At 42.3% G+C, this 27,450-nt stretch overlaps 1 protein-coding gene across 2 annotated transcripts in view; it reads left to right on the top strand.

The window, feature by feature from the left end:
• The first annotated feature begins 4,301 nt into the window (after positions 1-4,301).
• The window catches only part of zswim5 (zinc finger, SWIM-type containing 5), a 71,729-nt gene continuing 48,580 nt past the window's right edge, over positions 4,302-27,450 (top strand). The window contains exon 1 of one of the 2 annotated variants that reach the window (XM_039815056.1): positions 4,302-4,902. In XM_039815056.1, the coding sequence (XP_039670990.1) occupies positions 4,377-4,902 (526 nt within the window). In that variant the 5' untranslated portion in view covers positions 4,302-4,376. The remainder of the gene's footprint in view (positions 4,903-27,450) is intronic. The other variant, XM_039815055.1, reaches the window with a different exon arrangement.

Below are 27,450 nucleotides of genomic sequence, written 5' to 3'. Positions count from 1 at the left end.
GTCAATTATTGTGAAAACAAGAAACTATAGCAGCCCATAAAAGGTCGGTGAAGAACAAAACGATATGCATTTGTTATGAATATGAATGGGAACCAACGCTCTTCAAACATCTATTAAGGTGGTTCTATTTTATTTGGTCAGTCGGAATTGCAAGTCAATAAACACACATTTTTAGAGTGCCTCGAGTCTCTCCGTTGTTTCACATAATTACCAAAGAACCCTTTTTTTTAGCTCAAACCCCACCCAGCCTCTGAGGTAATATAATTAGGCTTTCCAAGTAGATTACTGAGTTTTTTTTCTCTTAATGTGAACACTTGATCATATGCCAAATGATCAAAAGAGTATAGTCCAAAGTACTGATCTTTTGGTATCAAAATTAAAGAATAGGTTCACACTTTCTCAAGTCTGTAAAAACTATAATCAGGTGTCCGTACGAACACTGAAACACTCTGCAGACCATTGTTTACAATGATCTGCAGCCCATGGGCTGGCAGAGTAGTACAGAGTCTGTTAAAAAAAAGTTAAACTGTAAATTAGCCCGCCTTCTGAATCTGTCTAAAAAAAAAAATATTTTAAGCTCAGGGCCAATTATTATCAGATTTGTTCATTTTCGTTCATACATAATGTGTGTAATGTGTTTAGCTAAACGTTGACCAATTTGGTAGTCTTACAAAAAATGTATTCTTTAAAGTTCCCATGACATGGTGCTCTTGGGATGCTTTTATATAGACCTCAGTCGTCCCCTAATGCTGTATCTGAAGTCTCTTTTATATAGACCTTAGTGGTCCCCTAATATTGTATCTGAAGTCTCTTTCCCGAAATTCAGCCTTGGTGCAGAATTACAGCCACTAGAGCCAGTCCCACAATGAGCTTTCCTGAGGATGTGCCATTTCTGTGCCTGTAGCTATTGAGGGGGGAGGTGGAGAGTGGGGGTGTGGCCTTGACCAACTGCCACTTTGCTCGTTTGAAGCCATGATGTCTCTCTCTCATGGGTGGGCCAAATTCTCTGGCGGGCAAAGCAGAGAAAGGGGAGGTAACCTTGCTCCTTATGACCTCATAAGGAGAAGATTCCAGATCGGCCCATCTGAGCTTTCATTTTCTCAAAGGCAGAGCAGGATACCCAGGGCTCGGTTTACACCTATCACCATTTCTAGCCACTGGGGGACCATAGGCAGGCTGGGGGAACGCATATTAATGTTAAAAAAAACTTGTAAAGTGAAATTTTCATGCCATGGGACCTTTAAGTTAGAGGCAAAGAACATTTGTATTTAGTTGAGCGAATGTAGGCTAATTTACAGTGGGTACAGAGGGTTAGCAAAGAAGAATTTGGTCTGTATAAACACACGCACCAATAAAGACACACTGGCAGGTGTTGTCTGCTTCACAACCGTTTGTCAGCCCGTCACTGTTCTGTCTATTATCACCAGCAGACAGCCACATTCACATACATACAGTACATAGATACATACATACACAGGCAAACCCACAAACACAACTCTGAGCTCCACAAAGGTACTTAGTTAGCCCTAAACAGCTAAACATTCTCACAATACACATCCAAATTTACCTAACAAATTATAATAAAATGAGGTCACTTTTGAGTATACGCAACCCTTTGCCATATTTTCACAATATTGTGGTAGTTACAAAAAAATATCATAAAGATTGTTAACGTTACTGTTGACTGTGTGCAAATAACACTGTATTGTATGCCTTTTTGTAGGCACAATATTGCCTCATTGCTTTGAAAGTCTTAAAGATGGCACCAAACCTTCTGTGTCCCGCATGTGGGGAAACAGCAACAGAACTGCGTGCTGCACCCATTCAAATGAATGTGTATCCGCTGGCATGAGGTCATTGATATGTATAGGACACATAATAGTGTGAATTTAATTTGCAAAACAGTGACTTTGTCATTCATGAGGAGAAGTTGGGATCGTTATCTGCTCCCATGTCAGGCACTTGACTGTCATGTCAGCGGAAGAGTGCAGGTGTGATAAGTGAAATTAGTGATCATTTAAATCAATTTGGATATGGTATGTATGTGTATGTTATTTATTTTGAATTGATTATTTATTTGGTTAACTGGTGTTTAGTTTAAGGTATGTTGTTTACATTGTGTCAGATGCTTGCTTTTGCATAAATGGCTTACACCCATTCATATAAATAATAAAGTACATTTGAATATAAGAGAGTAGCTCTGTGAGCTGTAGCTGGCATGCAACATAGGAAACTGGAGTGTTTTGTTATTGTGTTGGTTAGTGGCATGTAACATTCTCCACCCCCATCATCTACTTACACCTTCTGCCTGCTCAACTGCATCAAGTCACACAGACATATAGCTTAAGAGACAGGAAATTAAGAGATTGGGTTTTTAAAATAAAAGACTCAATATTATCAAAGGACTTATATTCAACAAAGAAATTGCATGACATAATGGCAGCTACACTGTAGTGTCTGCAGCTGTGGGGACGCAAGAAGATGAAGCCAGAAGATCACGAGCCAGAGCACTCTACACTATATAGGATGAGGAAATGGCTGCACCAGTGGTGAGCTTACAGGCCTCGGTAGAACAATTTTTAGCCTATATCCTTAAGGCCCAAAGTAGCCACAGAAGCTGAAAAGGATCAAAAGACGCACCTGAGTCAGACCTTGTTGTTGGCTTTTCAACCCACATCATTTCCAAAACCTGATTTTCTAATTTGTTAGCATTTAGAACACATTTCTGCAACAGAAGAATAGAGAAAACCCAAAATGGAAAGGCAACCAATTGACTTAAAGTTAAAAATGAATGATGGAAAAAATACTATATAGCATTTTAAAAAAAAAAATGATAAAAGAACGTTGAAAAATTGACAAAAAATTCGTAAAAAATGCTTCAAAAACGTTGGAAAACCCCCACAAAGACGTCAATGGCGCAGAAAAAAAAATCGTCAAGAACAACAGAAAAAAGTGACAATAAAACGTGGATAAAAGTGACAAAAATGTCGGAAAAAGCTTCAAAAACATTGGGGAAAAGCGACAAAAGCGTTGAAAAAGACGACCATAAAGTTTTTAATTTTGACCCAGAAAAACTAAAACTTGCATGGTCGACGGGAAGACAAGGGTTAATACTGACTACTTACATAATTACAATGAATGTATCTGAAATAATTGATTGAAGTGTTCATGACCTAAAGTGGCTGGAAATTGTTGACTTCACAACCTGGAAAAATCACAGGATAAACACAGTAAGCCTGTCATGGATGAATAAAGGTTAAAATAATAATAATAATTATATAGGTCTGAACAACTGTTGTTCTCCTTTAATGACTTGCTGATATTGTAATCATCTAATGAGTGGATGTTGAGATAGGGTCAGATAAGAGAGTATAACAAATAAAAAATATAGAGAATAGTCACATTTCTATAGTTGTAAATATCCTATAAAGAAGCAGGAAAGTGTTCCATGCCATTTATATACTTGTTTTGCAGACTTTTTGATATTTCTGTTCTACTCATTTAGTTACTAATTGTGGCTTGAATTAATTTCCAGCATCATCACCTACATTTATATTTAAGGAAATATTGTCATTTAATAAAGTGGTCTTCCCACGTGTGTTTATATTAGGCTAGAAGGGAACTTCAGGAAGACCTCTGTTTGCAGCTGGACAACTCCCCTCTGCTCCAGCCTATTCTGATTAGGATCCTATGAAGAAAAAAAAAATTCAAAGCCAACAATGTAACAGCTGCTAAATGCATGCAATAAGATAACTAAGTAACAATATTCACTTGCTTTATGTTGGAATACTAATTTGATCTACGGGCCAATTACATTCTGAAATATAGAGGGGGTGATAGAATGGGTTCAAAACATAAAAAAAATGGATCACAAATCAGATATTTAGAAGTGCAGTAAAAGTGACGGTGAAGGTTTATAGATTGGTCTAAGTGACATTGAAAAAAAGATATTGAGAATATACCTTAAAGTAGCGTATAGCAAAGTAAGTTGATATCTGAAGTAACATTAAAGCAACATAACCAATGTTTAATGCATCAGTCGCAGATATGCTAAGTGTACTTTTAAGGGTGTAGAACAATATAAACTAGAGCAGTACTGTGCGTGCAATGAAACAATAAACTACACCATACAAACGACCCTCGCTAGAAGTTTGAACCTGATTTATCCCTTTCACAACTAGCACACTTTTTTTCTGTGCCAATTTGTAAATAGATTATTTTATTTTGAAAGTTGTGGTCGGAAGTGTTGTCTGAGATCCTGTCTGGTTTGACACTCTGCTCAGTGTGTGTGTGTTTGAGAGTTTGTGTGTACTCGGCTTCCTGCTGCTGCTCGGTGTCCACACACCCTCCGTCTCGTCAGTGTTGATCGGCTCGCCATGGCGGAACGACGTAGAGAACAGCCGCCCCATCCTCTCCTCTCCTTGCCACCGGCCAGCAAGCGACCCTGCCTGCGCCCTGCTCCCCGAGGTCCCGGCCCGGGGCCCGGCCACGGCAGCGGGTTGCCCAGCTCCCGGTATCGTTCCCCGGAGTCCCTTCTGGACTGCGCCGCCAAGGCAGTAGCGGAAAAGTGGGCCTTCGAGAGAGTAGAGGAGCGCTTCGAGCGGATCCCGGAGCCCGTCCAGCGCCGCATCGTCTACTGGTCTTTTCCTCGCAACGAAAAGGAAATATGCATGTACTCTTCGTTTCAGTGCCGAGTCGCCGGCGAGGAGGGTCCGTCGGCGGCAACCGGCGGGACTGGGGGTTCTGGGTCCGGAGCTACCACCGCCGGTGGCGGCGGAGGATCTACCGGTACGACGGCTACCGTGGGGGCAGCCGGACCAGTGGGAACGGGAGACGGACTGCCTTTCCGCCGGGGTATCAGGCTGCTAGAGACCGGCTGTGTGGAAAACGTTTTGCAAGTTGGTAAGTGGAATATTTCAGTATAACCGAGGCGAAGCTTTTTGGCACAAACATTGTGGACCGTTTCCAAGTCTCTGCTGCTGGATCTTTACTGGAGATGATTGATGGAAGTTTTCCCCTGCTATCGTGGAAAGTATGAGTGTCTCTTTTCCTCGCATTTATGACCCCACATTGGTCTCGGCGTGTTTAGTTTATTAGGCTTACAAGAAAACATTTGTTAAATTTTTAGCTTTCATCAGCCTCTCCGTGAAAAGGGAAGCGAAGGTACGGTCGCTTGCTAGCTTAGCTTAGCCGACCAGAGCTGTTAAAAAATTAAAGGGCTTCCTATTGTGGCTTTTCACTACTCTGTAGCTCTACCGCTGGCTACTGCGTCTTTGCCCAGCTTTGACTTCGCGTTGAAGCATAGTCTCGCTGTATATATGTCTTTTCGAACAAGAGAAGCCGTGTTTCGGCAACTATCAGCACTTTTTCTTCCTCTCTGGGGCTCCTCGTCGACAGTTGGAGCTGGCTGGAGCCGAAACCCCGGCAGGGAGGCAGGGGGAGGCGCGGAGGAGGAGGGCTGACAGTCGCGGATACAAAAACGTTATAGCGTCGGGGCTTTATTTTTGTTTGTGCGATTTCTTCGTTGCAAAAGTCGTTTTTTTCCCCCTCAACTCACCATCGTTGAGGGGGGGGGGAGATTAGGCAAGGAACAAAGGCGGTTATTGGGTTTCTTAGTATGATTAATCCAACGGTAATCCGAAAAAATCCCCCCACAGCTTTTTGTTTATTTGCCGCTGCTGGTCGGACCGGACAAAGAGCGCAGTCGCCACCAACGTGGAAAAATACATGCTGGGAGTGTTTGTGTTGTTTCTTATTATTAAAGTGAACCCCTTGGTAGCAGTGTATAACGTTAAACTGCCTTTATTAGTGCGTTTGCCCGAAGCCTTTCAGTCGCTTGCAACACAAAAGGCTTCCAGTTGAAATGATCGATAAGCGTCTCGCATTTCCAGCGCTGCAGAGAGACTGAGTCCAAACAAAGGGCCATTCCGCAAAGCTGCATCTCCTCTCATTAGCTTCATACCCCCGGCTCTACACAGACACCAAATGAGCTCAGACATCAGGGAAATTGACGAGATGAAGCCGACACATTTAAAAAAAATAATAATAATAATAACAACAACAAGAAAAAACAGCGTTTTATGGTTACCGGTAGGATTTTTCTAAGGCCATATGGCATGAGAGCCACTGGAGCTTGTCTGGGGTTTCATGTTGCTCCAAGGTATCTGGAGGGGGTGGGGGGGAGCTGCAAACTGTGCCCTGCTGCGTTTCTCTGTGACTGCTGTATCTAATTGCATTTTATATATGCTCATCGATTCCAACCTATAATTAAATGAAATCTGAGACATGAATATGAAAGTAAGATTTGTTGCCGTCTGGCTTGATAAGTTTTTGCAAGCCTGAGTCTGCCTGAGAAAGTTCATATATAGTGATTGAAGTCAGATTTGTTCTGGCTTTTAGTTCTGTTGAAAGCCTCAAGGCGTGTACTATACGCATGGATTGTTTGTAAACCCTAACTTTAGTGAAAGGCTGCTTGAGCAAGTTAGAAGTGTTGACCTACTTTTAACACTTCCTGTCATTACAGACATCAACCTGGTACACCCACACAGGTGAAGCCATGTGTGTGAGAGCAGAACTAGGTGCTTCACCTGATAATTCTGGTGTGTGTGTGTGTGTGTGTGTGTGTACAGAATTCCATTAACAATATTTATAAAGTTTGTAGCACTTAAGGCCAAAATGTAAACTTTATCCCATTGGTTATGAACTTCAGTTGGAATGTACATGATCAAAACAAAGCATACAGCCGTAAGCAAACACTTCCAGTCTTACCGGCTTAAACGGCAAATCTTTTCCAATCCCATCCAAGGTCAGTCATAGCAGGCCGGCACATGGTTTTGTCTTTCTGTCAACAAAACACAAGACGGGCTAAATAGCTGTGTGACATCAAGATAAGATGTGGCTTGTTCTTCACTTTGTAGACCATGGGAACCAGTCATTGTGGAAGGTTTACTGACTGACTTAACAGTCGAACAATTGTTTTGTTCACAGCTGGATTAAGATAGGTTGGACAACCTAGCACGCTTACGCACACAATGCCCTCATTAAGGATCATGTAACACACCTGTAAATGACAGTCTTAAGATTGCTTTCACCTGACATGGCATAATATAATCGCCACTTAAAACAGTGGCAGTACTTGTTTTTTGAGAAAGTGAGATGGACGTGCCATGCACTTTGTAATGGGAACACCGGGGAGTGATTAGGAATGAGACAAGGCTGCATGCAGACACATGCACGTTGGTGTATGGTTTAAAACAAATGGCATCTCCGGGACTTGCAGCATGGAAAAGTGGTATTCAACTTTGGAATCACAAGTTATGCATATTAATTGTTTAGATTGGGCTGCAAGCTACATTCATACACCAAAACAAAATACTTTTTACCTTTTTATTGAGTTTAGTATAGTGCTGGGCAATATATCGATATTATATCGATATCGTGATATGAGACTAAATATCGTCATATATTTTGGATATCGTAATATGTCATAGTAAGTGTTGTCTTTTCCTGGTTTTAAAGGGTGCATTACAGTATAGTGATGTCATTTTCTGAACTTACCAGACTGTTGTAACTGTTCTATTATTTGACTTTACCCACTTAGTCATTATATCCACATTACTGATGATTATTTATCAAAAATCTCATTGTGTAAATATTTTATGAAAGCACCAATAGTCAAACTACAATATTGATATCGAGGTATTTGGTCAAAAAATAGTGATATTTGATTTTCTCCATATTGCCCAGCCCTAGTTTAGTATGCTTTATATCAAGACAAAGTCATAAATAAGATAAGCTAAACTTTATTAATCCCCACACTGGGGAAACTCCTGTGCCGTCTGCAACAATCCCAAGCTGAGGTGGATGATGCTGTGTTTGTGACTTAAGGGGAGCTGTTTACCACTGGCGTCTTAAAGGTTTTAAGACATCCACCAAGTAGTACACAACCAGGAACACTGAAGTGATAAGCTCACAAGCTAGGCTATCATGAGATTTATTCATTTTCTTGGTTATTCCTCACAGCTATCACAAGCACAGCAAGAGCTCCTGGTCCTATAAACTCATTCTCGTCTTTAGACTTGTTTATCTCCCGGTTTCTCAGAATCGGTGTGCCTAAAGCCAGATCTGGAATTGCTCGTGTTTTTTCAGTTAATTACTAATGGGTTCTGGTGCTAGGGAGGGGGGGGGGAAATCTGTGATTTGCTTTTCTACTGTCCGGGTCACGGAAAGTTTAAGACCAGACTAGGAATGTGTGAAAAGAGGACAACTGTTGCTTGCTGTTACCACAATGAAACATTGAAAGCAGCACCAAATCTCATTTTCGTAATGAGACGGGGAGCTGTGTGAGTGGTATCGTATTATTTTTCACAATTTAGATTTTTATATCCATCATGGTGTCTTACTGCTTGTGTGAATCTGGCTACTGATCTTTTCCCCCTAAAAGTTTGCGTAACGGCTTCTCCAGCAAGCTGAGTAATAATGGCATGGTTTTGGAAAAGAATCATTTTGAGCAGGAATTGTGTTTACCGTTAAACAATGAGATGACTGGTATGTCCCTTCGGATGCCCTCCACCCCCATACATTACGTGGAAAGGTCTTTGTCTGTCGGCTTCTTTTAACCGTAATACCAACTGATTGAAGAGACGTGAGCTCATCAACAACTCATCGGCCCATGTGTTCATAATAATCTACTCCTCGCTCCAAGTCATAATTAGAATAATCAAAGCTAAGCGTGCTTGTATTTGTAAAACCCCCATCATTCACGACACAAACACACACATGTGCGCCCAGAAACCCCCTTACCAGAGCCTTATAAAGTCCTCAGAGAGCGGGAGGAAGGGATATAAAAGGAGGGAGGGAAGGAGGGGGGGGGTTCTTAAGCTTTGAGTCAAGCTTTGGGATTATTGGGTCATGCTTTGTTACCCAGCTGTAGAAAAGCCCCTTGTTCACAGAAGGGGTGGGGGGGGTATATGTGTGTGCGCACCTCCCTGTCTCTGCAACGTTACATAAAGCTGTAATGGGTCCCTGACGCCTTTTGAAGCACCGGTGACTCTGACAAGGCAAGGCAGCAAAGTTGAAACAGGATTAAACTGTATGGGAGAGTCAGTCAGTGGGCTGAAAACACCGTGGGGGCTTCTTAACTCCACACGTTTCAGGTCCTGAAATGTCTAAAAGCTCCTAAAACCGGTCCTTTTTAAATAGGACTGGGTATCAAAACAGCAGCATTACTTTGGTACCGACTGAGTCAGGTACCAAAAGTTGCCATATGAAATATCAGTTTCATACTTTGATGGGAAAGCAGTTGCCTCCCGGAGTCCAAGATGACGTCTCTAAATTGCTGGTTTGACCAAACGACAGTTAAAAAAAATAAAATAAAAAAAATTCACTTTTCAAAACGGGAAAGCAGCACATCCTCAAATTCTAGAGGCTGGAAACTATTAATGTTTGGCACTGTGCTTTATATATCAATTAAATGATGAATCAAGTAGCAAAAATTGTTAGCGATGATTTATGTTAGCACTACTACATGCCACATATTGCACATTTTGAGGAATGCGATTGAATTAAGTGATTGGTAACGTGAGCAATCGAGATAGCCTGGGAAAACACCACTATGATAAACTCCACATTGAAGTATGTAAAAGAGCAGCTATTTAGTTTTTTTTAATTCCACATCACTTAGAAAGTAAGTTACTTTTTTAGTGTGGAGTTCCTACTTGTTATCTCTGTCTTTAGTTAGTGTCAGTTCATGTATGATTTTTAGATTTGAGTTTGCTGAATGTGTGTGTGGAGTGAGGTGTCGGGGGTTGGTTCTTGCCAGTATTTCCTCAGATGTAACTCCCTTGCAAAACGGCTGCGGGGCTCCTTGTTGTGGGAAAGCTCGTGAGCCTCTGGTGTAAAGCCGCTCATTGGTTGCTCAAGAGTGTTGCGATTAAAGACAGAAGGAGGCGTGAGCTCATCCTCGCTTACCTCATCTCCAATCTTTCTTCCTGACTCGACTCTCAGGACCGAGTCCACTGACGCAGCTCCGTTTTTTAATCTTTCTGTTTTCTTTTCAAATTTCTTGATGTGCGTTTCACTCAGCTCTTGTCTTTCATGCTCTTTTATGTTCTTCACACACCCTCCCTCTTCGTTTCTGTAACTTGCATCAGGAAAAGATGACTCGCGCTTTAATCATATTCTGTCTGTTGGCTCCTGCATAGTAAAGGGCTGTTAGTCGGCCAGATCTTAAAGGTTTTTTTTTTCTTCTTTGCTTTATTCCTTCCGTCTCCTCAACTGTTTTGGCTGCTGCTGCTTGAGGAAGTGTTGGTGGTTTTGACAGGACGACTGGGGGAAGCTGGAAAGAGTCGGTCATGACTCTGTTGAGTGAGAAAGAGGTCAGAGAGTTGACAAGAACAGTCTGGACATGCGCCTTTGCAGTGTTTCCACACTGTCGGGATGTTGGCTCATGTTCTTCTGAGAAACCATGAGTACCTTAGCAGAGGTCAGACCCCCATATGACTTGTGGCTGCCATACACTAGAAGACTTTATACAGACTTTAAAAAGACTCAAGTCTGACACCATCTCATGTCTAATGGTGTAGACACATATAGCCGACGGGCGACCGTTGACAGAAAACCCCGTCGATGTATGATCAGTCGCGTCCCCGAGGTCCAAAAAAGTGCCACAGAACAGACCAAAAAGACGAGAGGAGACGAGACGTAATACATCTCTATAACAGCAGGCGGCGCTAATCTGTAATGTTGCCCAAGAAATGAAAACCGGCAGCTGATTGGACGAACGCGTCACATGGGTTTGTTTTCTCCGGAAATTCAGAGCCAGACTGTCATGGCGGCCGATCTCATATTGTACTAAAATAGTTCACCAAAACGTGTTTCTGAAAACATTTTAAGCGAGAAATAGGCCATGCAGTTGCTGCATCTGATCGAACATGTCAGGTCGGCCAAAATGAACGCCGACAGCCCCCCAGACGGACGACGGCACGGGACACACCGAACAGATTTGAGTCACTGACCTCGCCAGACTGTCCCACGGCCGATAATCGGCCTGATGTGTCCCGGCCTTAAAGACCGCCATCTCACATCTGACGTTAAAGACTTGGGATCTTGCAGGGTCTCAAATTGCATGCCTACGGCTAGATTCATTTTGAATTAATTAACCAAGCTAGCTAGCTAGCTACCGCTGGCATTGGCTGGTAACTTAAGGTAAAGTTTGCTTTTGCGATTTTCTGTTCTGCCGTACATCTGGATGAATGGCGGCATTACCTGGAGGTCAGCGCAAAGGCTCCGACACACCAACCCGACGGCTGGCCGTCGGCAGAAAAGGCAGTGGGACTGACTGCCTCCCCGAGTTGGTCAAAAAAGTGCCTCGGAACACACCGAAGTGACGCCGACTTGAGCGTACACTCTGCGCGTGACGTAATACGTCTCCATAACAGCAGGTGGCGCTAATCTGTATGGTCGCCCAAAAAATTAAAACTGGCAGCTGATTGGACGAACGTGTCTTGTGGGTCTGGCTTTTCAGGAATTTCAAAGCCAGACCATCATGGCGGCTCGTTTGGAATACGATCTCATAGTTTATGAAGTAGTTCACCGAAACGTGTTTCTGAAAACATTTTAAGTGATAAATAGGCCGCGCAGTTGCTGAATCTGTCTTCATTTCAGATCGACAAAGGTCAGATTTTGAGAGACTAGTCACACTCATCCCGCTCGTCATTTCCGGGTTAGCGCTCCACCAATCGGAGTGGTCATTGAGTCCGACTGCCCGCCTCTTCTGATTCAACCTGTCAAATCGCCCCAAATGAACGCTGACGGCTACTCCGACTGACGACGGCACAGAACACACCGAACAGACTCGAGTCACCGACCTCACCAGACTGTCCGACGGCAGATAATCGGGTTGGTGTGTCAGGGCCTTAAAACTCCCATTGGTTGAAAATCAGCAACTTAAGCATTCAGCTTAGCGCCATAGCATATATAAACAACACTAGCTCTAGCCGTTTGCTGCTTCCTGTTTGGAAGCTGTATTTTAACTTCACTACAACGACTTAAAACTTATGAGAATATCAAACCCGTTCGATTTTGTCAAGACGGGAAAAAGACTGAATTGGACAGAGTTTCATGTCCACCTTACACCAAATGATCCAACTCTAGCATGACTCATGATTTCATTCCGATTTTGGAAATGAGTCTGCGACAGTCCTTAGGTGTAAGGTCGGCATTAGCTGATGGTGTATGTGTATACAGGAGGAGGTAGGCCTAATATACGTATGTGTTGATCGGTTTGATTGGTCCTGTTTACTGTTTGCTCTTTGATCTAGTCTATAGACTGGAAACAAAATGTGTACTTTTCCATATCTGGCATTTTTATTCAAATTTAAGGGTTGCTCGTGTTCATATTTAATTCTAAAGCAGTTGTCATCAATTTTTTGATATAAAATAATGGATGATCTTGAAAATTACGTAAAATGAAACCGCAGTAATTTTGATAGTCGATTAAAGCTTTTGAGTCATTTATCAAGTGAAATTGCCAAATATTTGCCTTTTCCTGTATGCTTTACATGATCTATGATCCTGTTGATGTATTTCATTGTAATTTAATACTTGTGTCTTGCTGTTTTTGTTGTAAAGCCCTTTGTAACTAGAAAAGTGCTTTATATTATTTAAACGCTCATCATCACTTTGATTTTAAGAAATGGTACATTTTCAACTTGTAAGTGCTTTAACCTTCAGCGCGGTGGTAAGTGCATTTCTTTTTGTATCTATTTATCCATGTATATTCACAGCAGAGCCACGTCTGAGCCACAACTTAAGCCACTTAGCGCACACACACACACACACACAAACACACACACACACACACAGTCCGTCTTCAACCCTTTCCCAGTGCACAATACAGACAGACAATATTTAATCAGTGTAATTAATTCCATGCCAGCCACACTCGAGAAGAGAAAATCGGTAAAACAAATTGTCCCCGCACTCTTTTTAGCTCTTGGAGAGGCTCGTGGAAGATGAGGCCATTAGGAAGATGCTCTGTTGTTGTATTCATCAAAGGAAGAGGCACCTGTACGCACGCATGTGTGAGAGGGCATGAGGGCTGATTATCTAAAATCATTAATCAGAGGTTGTTGTTTGACGGCTTCCTCCACCAGACAGCAAAGCGACCATTTGGATGTTACACATGAGACACAAAAAGAGGAATCGTAAAGCGCCTAATCCATAGACTTTTCCATTGTCTCAGTCTTGTTGCTCTAGCCTCGTTAATTAAACCAGAGCTGTGATCTTCGGATGTGTTTCGAGCGTCCATGCGCTCCTGCTGTTCACACATGATCTGTCGTCGACACAGCACATCAAAACTGCCACGTTATAATAGAAATGACTGTTTGAAGCAGCATGGTCTGTGCGGCATCTCCAAGTAGCTGCGTTCGCTGTCAGCAAAACTTTAGCGTGTGACAAGAGTTTGACGTCTGACGATTTCTTGGCAATGTAGTCATTAGCCAGGTGTGTGGATGTGAGAAATAAAGCAGGGTTTGAACCTCTCTCAAGCTGCATTTTTTTCATTCTTGTACTTGTATCAGTTTTTGTGTGCGCGTTCAGATGATTGCCTTGGAGGAAAAGTGTCTGAAAGGGTAGGAGCGACGGCGTGGAGTTGACACAGAAGCATAAAACAGCCTTTATGCTTTGCTCTTCAACTTTGGCTGATTCTAGAATGGATGGTCCGGAAGGATTGGCTTGGGTCATGCCTTTGCCCGTCTCTCCGGACCATCTATTCTAGCATCAACCTTAAACTTTTGAGGTCAATTCCAATCAATTTATTTGTCATATGAACTCCATATAAAAATACAATTCCAGTGATATGTAATGGCATCCCTTCCTTAAAAACCATTTTCAGAGCAGCAAATGGGAATGGTTTCATTAACTGGGTATAGATATGACCAGCACTGTGCTATTGAAACCAATACAAAGTACTGTTGAATTCATACAAACCTACCTAGATTGTTATTTTAAAGCCAAAGAAGCTCTAAAATGGAAGTATTACCCTAACAGCGCTCAACTCCTGTAAAATGAATCATAGCTCTTTTCTTGCTGTGTCCTTCCAGCATTGTTCCCCTTTTCTCCATGTGTGTATTTCCCTTATGTGCTTTTTGTTTAAACCTGGCCTCAGGTGTTTCAGCCACATTTTTGCAGCGATTTTCAGCAGTGCCATTTCCACTCTGGACTTGTTTGCAGTAGCAAGCTAAAAAGCGCCATTATTTGCCGTTGGTACCGTTTGCTCAGCCCCGTCCCTCGACAACCGCTCCTTTTCTTACAGTTGTCAGCACAACATGTGTGTATGGAGGCTGTTTGTACCTGCACGTGTGATGAGATAAAAACACAGAGCAAACACGTTTTTACTCCTCCTGTCCACCTTTAGTCCTTTTACCTTGGGTGGTGGGTGTGCAATTATCAGCCAAGATCAACGGTGGCCTTGTCCTTTTTTAGCTTTTGAAGCTGACAGCCTTCTGTATTCAGTTATTGCAGTGTTCCACACCTGTCTTTTATTGGCTTTCTGTGTGTGTTCAAGTGCGTGTTGACCATGGTTGTTGTACACATCTGGCCCCTGTCCATGTCTCCGAGAGAGGCTGGACTTGAAAGGGAAGGCTGAGGCTTGCAGACTGGACTATTATGTCCTTGTTTGGTTGTAATTGCATAACAAATGTTGGGGAGAAAGGCGAGAAATGGACAGACGTAGAGGCAAAGGTGGTATTTGAAATGCAAAACGGACCCAAATCAAACTCTGTCTTGTGATCAGGTTGTGATCCTCATATGCAGCAGAATTCGATGACTGAGGGGGATATACTATATTCGCTACACTACTTTGTCATGTAATATAATCCCACATGAAATTAAGTGGCATATTTCCATAGAAATAAAGGCAATGCCTGTCGCGCGCACACAACAGGAGGGGAAATCCAGGATGATTGAAGTGGTGGGGCGGGGGGGGTGATAGGTAGCATTGTTTAAAAAAAAAAATGTGAATGATGTGAATCTTCATGGGGACTTTTTTCTTTTATTTGACACCTTCACCAGTCACATGAAAGACAAATATGTTGTCTTGCACTTGAAGAAGTTCGGGCCTCAACAGTCTTGGCAATATTTTCACCCCAAATTAAAACTTAAAACTTGCTTTCATTTTATTTGCCCCAAATCTCTTTTCCTTCCTCCTTGTTTAACTCGGGAATGGGGGAAAGCAGCCGTACTCTCTTCATCTCTGTGCTGCTATTGATAACTTGATGGTTGGATACAACTCAGTCAAGCAGAACTCTCGTTCAAGGTGTGTCTAAATACATGTTTTTTTTATTAGCTGCAGGCAATTTTGTAAGAGCATCGAAAGCTTAGAGGGATAGTTAAAGTTTTTTGAATAAGGTGCCCTGTGGATCAAGTGTGCAGATTTTCAGACAGAAATGAAGAGCAGCATATGGGGACAGCTAGCAAAATAATTTCAACTGAACGCTTTTTTCTCTATAGAGTGATAGCCCCAAATCCAACATAATTTCTCTTCTTTTTTTATTTAAATGCTATTTTTTACTCTAATCATTTGTGCCATGTCGTCAAGGTTATTTAAAAAAAAGTCCAAACAGGACAAGAGAGTGGTATCCATCTTCCCATCTAACTTTTAGCTTTTAACTTTCTTTCTGCCTTGCACTTACACACTTTCTGTCTGTCTTTCTTTGTATGCTAAAAGAGTAGTCAAAGAGCAGATACAGGGACTAAACCATAACATTGAAAAGATCAGGTATTCTCCAAGCCAATTAGATTAGATTTGACCTTTTTACAGTGCGCGTTCTCATCGGATGTGGGTTTCTGGGTTCGATCTGTGTGGCGGAGCGAATATTAGTGGAAGCAGTGCTGGAGATACGGCACTGTGACTACTGTACGCGCTACAGGGTCACACAGCACGAATACAAAACCCAGTAGTATGCATGGCTACAAGTGGAAAGAATCTTAAATTAATGTGATTTGATTTTTTCCAGTTCCACATCTGCAGCATGTTGAGCACAGCAGTCCAGTGCTGGTCCCATAATGCCCTGCTTTGTGTTAGCTTGTCCATGTGCTGATTCTTTTCATCTTTCCTTTGAGCGCAGTGAATTTGGTGCTTTATTGTGTGGCCCATCTCCACTTGCAATGGGCAGCTGTAGATCATAGATATCGGGCACAGATAGTCATCACTCCCTTTTTTCCCCACTCTTCTTTCAAATGCATGCATACACAGTTGTGTATTGCAGCGAGGGCCTGTATCGTGTGCTTTTACAATCTCCGCAGCACTCACAGCCACTCACAACAGTGCTATTACTATACTGCCAACAAGACAGACGAGGGCCCATAGGAGTCCATTGTGTGTGAGACATCCATTATAGTTGGATTAGAAACTATTTCCATACATTTGGTTAACTTTGATCTGAGGAAATGGGAGTCAACAGCCATACCGCGTGTCTTCTCTTTCCCTTTTGCATGTGCAGCTCAGTATTGTGGCTTACTGATGTGCTATTTCTCTTCATAGCTCTGTCATGTCATTCTTTTCTGCTGTATTTAAAGGTCCCATGACATGGTGCTCTTTGGATGCTTTTATATCGACCTTAGTGGTCCCCTAATACTGTATCTGAAGTCTCTTTCCCAAAATTCAGCCTTGGTGCAGAATTACAGCCACTAGAGCCAGTCCCACAATGAGCTTTCCTTAGTATGTGTCATTTCTGTGTCTGTATCTATTGAGGAGGAGAGAGAGGGGGGGGCAAGGTGGAGGTTGGGGGTGTGGCCTTGACCAACTGCCACTTTGCTCGTTTGAAAGCCATGATGTCTCTCTCTCTCATGAGTGGGCCAAAATTCTGTGGGCGGGCAAAGCAGAGAAAGGGGAGGTAACCTTGCTCCTTATGACCTCATAAGGAGGAGATTCCAGATCGGCCCATCTGAGCTTTCATTTTCTCAAAGGCAGAGCAGGATACCCAGGGCTCGGTTTACACCTATCGCCATTTCTAGCCACTGGGGGACCATAGGCAGGCTGGGGGAACGCATATTAATGTTAAAAAAAACCATAAAGGGAAAATGTCATGCCATGGGATTCATCAGCACCGACCTCTTCAATTGATTTGATATTTTCTGATTGCCAAGGCTCTCTCTCCCCGGTCACCTTGTGCTTTTCATCGTGTTCCTTCTCCCCCCCCGAATGTGTGGATAAGGTTTTAAAGGAAGCACTTAGTGCTAAAACTACGAATAATTATATCACTTGGAGACCAAGTCCCCTATTATGGTGATTCAGACTGTCAGTGTGCATTAGCAAATGGGCCAGGGCCTCCTGTGTGGCTGAATCATTTTGAGTCGTGTGCTGTGTGAATCTGAAATGTGACCAGCACACCACTCTGTAACCCCCTAAAGGTCCTAAAAAGTCTCAGCCACTCCCATTTCCCTTTGTGCAAGTAGTCAGTCAGACTTTATCTGACACTATAGCTATGTTTACATACAGCTGCAAGAGCTCAACAAACCTTTGAGATTAAAATATGATGATAATACAATAAAAATGACCTCAAACAATTAGGGCTGCCCCCTCTAAGTCGATTAGACTAAGATATCTTTGGTTGATTAGTCATTTTTTCAGCTTTTTTTATTTTTTAAATCCTAAATTACTTATTTCCAAGAACCTTATGAGCACATCTCTGGTAAACACAAGAGTTAAAGTGGTGTTCTTTCATGATCCTTTGTGGAGAAACTGAGTTTTACAGCTCTCAATTAAACCAACGAATTGATTAGTCGACAAAATCGTGTGTGTGTTGGTTGACTACGAATTTCTTTAATCGAGGACAGCCCTACAGACAACTGGTTAGTACTGCATTCATCTAAGCCTGATCGTATTCATGAAAATAAAAGCCAAAATGGTAAAAATGCACCAACCCACATCCGTTCAACCATAATGAGGACTTGTACATTGGATCAGCAGCATTTCTGTCCTTTCTGGAGAGTCCGACAGATAGTTAAAGGCCCAATCCTTAAACCAAATAAAATCAAAGGGCTTCAAGACCACCGAAATTCGAGCCAAATATTGCAACCTGCTAACTCATACACAGGTTTTTAATACAGACAAATGAGACGAGCACCAAACAGCAGCTACCTTGGGCAGTGGAAGAAGCTATAAACACATAGGCCTTAAAAAAGTTATGGCGGGCATGTTAGCCAACCTGTACTTAACACCTTGCTTCAGCTGCTGAATGCACTAGCTTGTTCAAATCGAACAGTTTTTGTGTGAAATAAGGCGTTATTACTTACATTTTGGGTATGCTAATGTTTATAATTCCTCCAAATAAAGTGGTTTAGGTAATCCAGCTAAACTGTTGCCTTGTATACAACCTGTCTGGCCATTTAATGCTCACATTTCTTGCCCTGTCTGACTTTTTCGCACTGTGTAAGTGAAATTCAATCACATATATGGGGACATATTTCACATTTTGTGGTTAAAGTGCAGTTTGGGGCTTTAACGAAAACATTACAGAAATATCAACCTCTTTATTACAGTTGTGACACAGTGTTCTGATACATGTATCTCTGCAGCCTTTCCCTCACTGTGACTCACCTATCTGTTCTGTAATAGGCTGTTGGGTCATGCTGCACTGTTGATGGCCTCTTCCTCTATGAACAAGCCAGTCTACTAACTGCTAGGAAGGATACATAATCATATCAAACTGGAGTGTGGAAGATGCCTTCTCAGGACTTGTTAATTGAACGCTGCGTTAATGTGAATCACCCCATTTTACCGTCGTACATTATTGTGCTGCATTTTCCACAGTTTTCCTCCTCCTTTCTCTGCCTGTCCGCCTGACTCCCTCTCCTCTTTATCTCCCTGCCTGCTAATAACAGCACTCTGTGTGGGTTGCTTTAGTGGAAGGCCTGCCATGCCCCATTAGGCTGCAGTCTCACCGACAAATGAATGGTAAGACTGACTGCAAAGAGAGGAGGAGGAGGAGATGGAGGAGGAGGAGGAGGAGGAGGAGGTGGAGGATGAAAAAGGGCCGGCACAGGGATGCAATGGGTGAGAAAAGAGATAAAGGCGGGGCAGCGGGAAGGAGACAGAAGAGAGGGCGAAGAGGGTGTGAAGGAAAGACAAAATAAGGGAAAGAGGGGAGAGTGAGGGGATGTGTGAAGCAAGGAAGGAGGGAGAGGAGGGAGAGGAGGGAGGGAGAGAGGGAGAGAGGGAGAGGAGAGCTAAATGGCAAATGTAGAAGTACATAACCAACCTGTCACCTCTGGCTCTCCCTTCCCCCTTCACACACCCACACCCACAAACTCTCTCTCTCTCTCTCTCTCTCTCTCTCTCTCTCTCTCTCTCTCTCTCTCTCTCTCTCTCTCTCTCTGTCACAAAAAAGCCAAGGGGAGGGACCTCATTAGGCTCTCAGCAGTCCATCACACACACAGAGAGAGAGAGAGAGAGAGAGAGAGAGAGAGAGAGAGACTACTGAGCTCTATGGTGGGGGATGGGGATGCCCTGAGAAAAGAATGGAGCAGAGGGAGGAATGAAATTGAATTGATAGGAGCAGTCAAGTGCAGCAGCACACACACACACACACACACACACACACACACACACACACACACACACACACACACACACACACACACAGCACGCACCCCGCTCCTCTCTATGCAACATGATTAATGTGGTCAACAGCCGTGAGGATCAGTCTGGTCGAGACCTCTCACCCTTTAACACACACACACACACACACACACACACACACACACACACACACACACACACAGCATACAAATGTTGCCCATGTCCTCTTTAAGTGCCACCCACCCTTCTCACCCCAACCAGCGTCGTCCTCCCTCCTCTCACCCAAACAAAGATTGAGGAGACAGGCACAGTGAATTTTTTTTCTTCTTCCGCAAGCATGCAGCAGACATTTTGAAATACCATTGTAGGAAAAGCACAGGTATATTTAATAACATTGATGATGGCTCCATTCCACTCAGTGGAGGTCCTTGTATTGTGCATGCTGGCCCACTGCATTCCTTACTGGGACACATAATCATACTGAGCCATCGTTAATGTCATCAATTTCACCTCTGCCTTTTCTACTATGACAAAATGTCTGCTGTGAGAAAGGTATATTTGAAAAAATAATATTAACGAGATTTACCTTTTTTGTTGACTCATGTTATCCACCCGCTGGTCAGAGTGCATTTCAAACACCAACATGTTGAATTTTAGTCAATAAAAGTCTTTAAAAAAGGACATATTAAATGTAAAATTGGTAGAAACTCCAAATAACAAAGAAAGTAGGGTGACTGACCAAAAAATGCATTAATGTAACGTAAGAGAATTGTCTTCAAAGAACTTCCTGTAATTGACAATGCCCTCGCCAAAAATCAGTTCCTGGACTCTACTATAATCTGAGCAGACTGGCACACGCATTAGGAGACAGACAGAATCACAGCTGTGTACAGCTGTAAATAAATGTCTACAGATATCATCATGAACAAATGGATCCTGGATAAAAACCCTCTTGCTAATGCAGCCGTTTGAAACATTACCTTTTTGTAAGATGGCCTCAAGACGTTTGAACCCAAACCACTTAAACTGTCAGTACAGATGAGGCTAGTAAACTGTCCATCACTGGAATCACATAATAGGTTACTAAATGTCCACTTTAAGGCTGTGAATTATTTCCTGTTCCTTTTACTGTGTGTGTGTGTGTCTGTGTCTGTGTGTGTCTGTGTGTGTCTGTGTGTGTCTGTGTGTGTCTGTGTGTGTCTGTGTGTGTCTGTGTGTCTGTGTGTGTCTGTGTCTGTGTCTGTGTCTGTGTGTGTGTGTGTGTGTGTGTGTGTGTGTGTGTCTGTGTGTCTGTGTCTGTGTGTGTGTGTGTCTGTGTGTGTGTCTGTGTCTGTGCCTGTGTGTCCAGGGTGGGCATATTTCAGTGAATACAGGGTTTAGTAGTTGTCATGCTGTAACAGGATTAGGTGCCTTCTCTCCTGCCTAAAGGCTCTGACACACCAACCAGAAACGGCAGTCAGACTGACTGCCTCCTCGTGTTGGTCAAAAAAAGTGCCTCGGGACACACCGAAGCGACGCCGACTTGAGCGTACGTTCTGCGCGTGCGCGAGACATAATACGTCTCCATAACAGCAGGCAGCGCTAATCTGTATTGTCGCCCAAAAAATGAAAACCGGCAGCTGATTGGACGGAACGCGCCACGCGGGTCTGGCTTCTCCCGTATTTCAAAGCCAGACCATCATGGCGGCTCGTTGGGAACACAATCTCGTATTTTATGGAAATAGTTCACCGAAAACGTGTTTCTGAAAACATTTTAAGCGAGAAATAGGCCACGCAGTTGCTGAATCTGTCTTCATTTCATATCGACAAAAGGTCAGTTTAAAAGATTTTCGTCCGATTTTGAGAGGTGTTTTTCACGCTCATCCTGCTCGTCATTTCCGTGTTAGCCCTCCACCAATCAGATTGGTCATTGAGTCCAACTGCCCGCCTTTCGATTCAACAAGTCAGATCGGCCCAAATGAAGGCCGACGGCTCCTCCGACTGACGACGGCACAGAACACAGCGAACAGACTGGAGTCTCGGCCGATAATCGGGTTGGTGTGCCAGCGCCTTTACACCACAGGACCATTGTTGTGTGTGTGCATGCATGTGTGTGTTCAGAAATGCTTTACAGAGCGTGAAAACCTTTCAGAAAACACTATTTTACTGCAGAAATCAATTGTAAAGCATATATCTTTTTACAAAGGGTATTTATTGGAAGAGAATGTGTTTCATCTTGTTTCAGTTCATGGCGTCACATTTCTTTTCCAAATATTCCTTTTTTATGATTTTTTTTCAGTTTTCCTTTCTGTCTTGACCTTGATGGAGATGGTGTTGAATGCCGAAAAAGATCCAACATCCCGTCTAAAACTTCTCCTTCCCTTTGCCTTCCCCCTTTTTAACTCTCTGTTCTTCTTTCAAACACACTCAACACAGACACACACCACGCATGATCTTTATATTTGCTTATATTTCTATTTTAAAGTCAAATTTTCACCTAGTTAAATTTTGCCTAAAAAAATGGGAGCATTTGGCACGCTAAGCACTTTTTCTGCCATAGCAGCAGAAAGGAAATCTGTGTGTGTGTGTGTGTGTGTGTACATATATATGTGTGTGTGTATATATATATATATATATATATATATATATATATATATATATATATATATATATATATATATATGTGTGTCTATGTGTGTGAAAATCAGTGTTCAAAGTGTTGTGAGTTATCAGTGGGATGAAACACCACTGCTGTAACAATTGGATTAAAGCTGTGCTTATGAAAGAAGCAATTAAATGGTATCTTATCTCATCTGCTTCTAACACCAAAAAGCACTTTCATATTTTCAAGTTTTTCCTCTTCCACTTCTCTGGAGGCATCAGCAAGTTCCCAGCGGACACTGCCGATTGGTGGACGGCCAAAGTGTCCTTTAATCTGATTGGTTAGTTGGATTTGCTAAACGTGGCTGTGCTACACAACTTTTGACTCCTTTTAATCCCTTTCCTGTGAGTGTTAGGACATTTTCTTATAAGTAAATGTGTATTTTGCAGCACTTGCATTGTTGTAATATAAGACAGTTTTTGATGCTCATGGTGTTTGCTCCTGGAGTTGCCCAATAGGAACAACATCAAACATAAGGGGGGCCTGAACATGTAATGCATTGTACTGTATGTCAGACATAGTTTATAAAAAAAGTGACTCAAATTTATCAAACAAAATTGATTGACAGTTGATGCTGGGAAATGTAGTGAACAAAATCCATAGACATAAGTATGTAACACCAAAGATTAAAGATCCCATATTATGCTAATTTCAGGTTCATAATTGTATTTTGAGGTTGTACCAGAATAGATTTACATGGTTTAATTTTCAAAAAACACCATATTTTTGTTGTACTGCACATTGCTGCAGCTCCTCTTTTCACCCTGTGTGTTGAGCTCTCTGTTTTAGCTACAGAGTGAGGCATCGCACTTCTATCCCATCTTTGTTGGGAGGCGCACATGCGCAGTAGCTAGGTAAGGATCACATCAGATAGCTGTTTGTTTCTACAACTTCAGTCAGTACAAGGCGGGATTAGCCGGGAGACTTCTTCTAAACGAGGGCGCACTTCCAACTTTGCCTAGAATACCTGCAGAACAGGGATATGTAAGTAGTTCTTTTGTAGATTATGGTGAACTAGTGTGCGTTGTAGCGGTGTTTTGCCATTGAGAACGAGCTAGCATGCTAGCGCTAGCATGCTACGGTTAGCCACCTCGTCTCGGCTACTGACGTAGAAAGCCGTGCCGATTTTGACCAGCTCACCCGGAGACTGAAGGCAGGAATCATTCAGAAACCGTATCTCACTCGAAACAGCATGGATGTTTTTTTTCTTCCCAAGTTTGTATGCGTGTGGAAGCACCAGAGACACAAAAATAATGTGGGGCACTCAAAGCCTAAATGATTCAAACTTGATTATGACTGTTTTTGTCTTAATGTTACTTGTTTTGTTGCATGGTTTAAAAAATAAAAGAACTTCGGGGCGGCCTCTAGCTCATCCAGTTAGAGCGTTCGCCCCACGTTGGCTGAGTCCTGCAGTGGTGTTCTGATGGCGAGGCAACAAATGAGCTGATTTCAGGGCTCTTTAATGCCACATTATGCATTTGTAATCAACAACAATAAACAGACAATACTCACCCAGTTCGTTCTTACCTCTCCTCCCGTCTAATGGGTTTATTCATTGCTGTTACCTTTAGGGCTGCAACTAACCCTTATTTTCTTTGTCTAAGATTTTCTCGACTCAGCGATTACTTGTTTTGTCCAGAAAATGGAGAAAAATGTCGCCCATTGTTTCCCAAAAGCCCAAGATGACGTCCTCCAATGTCTTGTTTTGTCCACAACTCAAAGATATTCAGTTTACTGCCATAGAGGAGTGAAGACTAGAAAAAACTAGAAAACATTCCCAGTGAAGGAGCTGGAATCAGCCTTTTTTTTTTTTTTTTTTACAACATAACTTTGTTTTCATTAAAAATGAAATATTTTCATCCAATGTGGTCGTAGGGAGAAGAAGACGCATGAGAGACAAGCAGAGAGATGTAGTGGTGGGTGTGTGTGTGTGGTGGCGGGGGGTCGGCTGTGTGATTGAAGAGGGTTTGTCAGGATAATTCTCTTTGATTGGAGTCTCTGTCTCCTCTCTCTGTCGTGGTGAGCGTCGGGGCTTCTACGTACCCTTGACTTGGCCTCCTTGTCCTCTGTGTCATCCCTCTCTCCTTGACTCCTTTCCTGCTTCTGTCCATCGGGGCTCAACATAAAAGAGCCAGCAGGGAGTTGGCCTTCTCAGGATTGACGGCGTCTTTGACTGAGCGAGAAAGGTTGCATCATCCCACATTTTTGCTTCTCATGATTTGAGTTAAAGGTTATAATTAGATCCAGGAATGAGTTCATGTAAGGTAGTAAATCATTTTGAATTGCGGAAACTGCTCATAGATATATTAAAAGATGTTTTTGGAGGGAATTTTCCATCTGACTGAATGTGATGACTGATCTAACTCGAGGCACAGAGGCTGGCTGCTTCCAGCAGCTGATTGCAGTCTGTTTTCAGCGTGAGCCTATTTTCTTTTTTGTCTTTTTTTTTTTTTGCACTTGGAGCGTCTCCCAGGACCTGACCTGGCTGCTCTACAGCTGATGGGCTTTTGGTGAAAGAAGATCTTAAATCAAATTTGAGTCCAGCTGTTTTGCCTTTTTTAAGTCTTTTGAGAAAAGGAGGCTGTTTTGACTACGGCAGTATTTGAGTACTGTTTTTGTGGCGTACAAATGTGGCAAGTTTTATCTGATTATTTATTCATTCATCGCTTACTAGGTGTCTTCACATCATTATTCATTAGTCATCATGAGCTGTTTTTTGAATGCCAACTGTCATTTGAAATTAGGAATTAGATAATTGTAATCCTTTTGAATGAAAGTATATGGTTGGTTTAATCATTCATAAACAGGATCCCATTACCATGCGCAGTGGCTGTTCTGGGTGCAGTGAGCAGGCGTTCCCATGGGTTTATTTTTTCTTTTTTTTTTGGGGCCTTGAGACAGAAAACAGCAGAGGCCCCACAGTAACAGATGCCTGTTCACATTCATGACTATTAGCTGCTTCCCCTGTGGCTGCCACACCATCCAGATAGCACACAACATGCTCTCACACACTACTGTATGGATTTGATACAGACTCGATACTGTTCCCACACATACCGAACTAACTGTATTTACACACACACACACACACACACACACACACACACACACACACACACACACACACACACACACACACACACACACACTCACTGCATATACTGTTTGACCCTGGCCTACATCCCTAGGGGTGTTCCCATGCTATTTAACCACTGCTTTTGTTGCAGGGGTCTATAGCCGAGCCTGGCACACCTTTTAACTTACAAAGCCCATTTCAGTTGGAAGCCAGTGGTTACTGAAGCCTGGGGTCACTGTGTGTGTTTGTGTATGCATGTGTGTGTGTTTGTGTGTGTGTCTCATGGTGGGAAAACCAAAAGACTATGATTCTCCTCAATTGTCCCGTTCCTGCTCTTTCTTTCTTTATCTCCTCCCTCTCGCCACCTTCTAAACTAATTCCAGTCAGAGCGTCCTTTAGCTTCGCCTATTGCAGTGTGCAGTTTGTCTCCCTTAAAGCTGAGGTTTTACTTTTGCCTGAATTTATGTGATTCACCAAATAGAAATAAATGCAACCCACTGTGGTGTTTTGAAATGGGGTTGCTATGCATGCCACTTAGGAGAACCTTTGGTAGTCTGACTCGGTGTATTGAATCTCCGAGGTGATACCGGGCATTAGTTTTAGTGTGTTGCCAGGTGACTGATTCAGCCGGCTCAATAGACGGCAGCACAACGGTGGCTGGCTGGTGAGGAGAAGGCTCAAGAATGCTTTTGATATTAAATACCACAAAGCCAGGAAAGAGTCATTTTTTCCAAAAGCCAAGAAAGGCCATGCAGGGCTTGCCAGGACCAACTCTAAATGCAGCTGACAGTGAAAACCTGTTACTTTATTATTATGGGAAGCTACATAGCAACAAGATACAGAGATGAATCCTGTAAATTGTGTAAAATCTTCAGTCAAAAAAGGGCAAAGGCTAATTCATCTTGTATCTGATTGCTTGTTTATTTGACTGTTCCAACTTTTTGTAGACTCTTTTGTAAAAAAACCAAAGTGCTACACAAAAGAAAGCATAAATTCAGTACATTAACATTTACTTTAATAATTTGACTGTAATCAGATTAAGGCAACACTCTGATAGTGGGAATTGTTATTTAAAGGCCTTTGTTGGATTAATTTCTTAATGTCACAATCTGCATTAACATAACCCGATTAGCACACTTCGAATTGCTTACTAATTACCAATCGCTAACTTTGTTTTTTAGGGGCGTGATGAAATCAGTCGATCAATCGGTAAAAGTAAAAATTAAACAAGAATTTTGATCACTAATGAAAATGTGAAATAATATTTCACAATTCTTTGACATTTTTTAGACCAAATAATAAATTGTTTAGAATTTAAAGCTGCATTTATCAATATTTTTTAACAATGGATCAAAAGACTACATGTAATGTGAAGGATGTTGCTTGTAATGATGAAATCCACAGAAAACCATCAACCATTGATTCAGCTCCTCTCAGCTCTACGGAGATTTTAGCTTCCTGCAGCTTATGGTTTGGTTTATGGCCTACAACTTTACTGTTTGGTTTTCTTTCCCCATTATCACCAACCTTGTTTTACAGCAGCAGGCAGTTGATTTCAGCAAAAAGTTGAGATAAATCATCACCATACACTTCCTGTTCAGCACCAAATAGCAGACGGACACAATAAGCAACTAGCTGGTGAACTTAGTGGAGCAGTTAGCAGCTAAAGAGCCATATGTTTTACTTGGATGTTTGCTTTCGTTGTCTGTGTGTTGGTAGTATATCAGGGACTTTAGCCCAATGAGTTGGTGTTTATGTCCACAAGTAGCATCATAGCTAGCAGACATTGGGGGGGGGGGGGAATGCACATTGTTTGGGGCCACCTGTGAAATGGACTTAATGTGTCTCTTAACAATATATTCATATTATTGAACAGTCTCCAGTTTTTTTTTAAATCAAACTTAATCTTGATCAGAGTATTTTAGGTGTAGTTTGCATGCAAACATAGCAAAAGTGTGTATATTTAAAAGTCGTCCAGAATGATAAATGCCATGCATTACACATTCATATTTTCTTTCCTCCTTTTGGCCTCTTTTTTGTCTTTGTCACTACATCTCCCTCTCTGCTCGCTGCAGTATTGTGTCATGGCTGTCTGCTAACTTCAGGGGGAGTTCATCTGTCTCTTCTCCCTCAAGTCCTCTCACTGAAAGG

Source organism: Perca fluviatilis, chromosome 11 (genome assembly GCF_010015445.1).
Source record: "Perca fluviatilis chromosome 11, GENO_Pfluv_1.0, whole genome shotgun sequence".
Classification (NCBI taxonomy): Eukaryota; Metazoa; Chordata; class Actinopteri; order Perciformes; family Percidae; genus Perca; species Perca fluviatilis.
The sequence above is the reverse complement of the archived record's forward strand: the minus strand, read 5'-3'. Positions and strand labels throughout refer to the sequence as shown.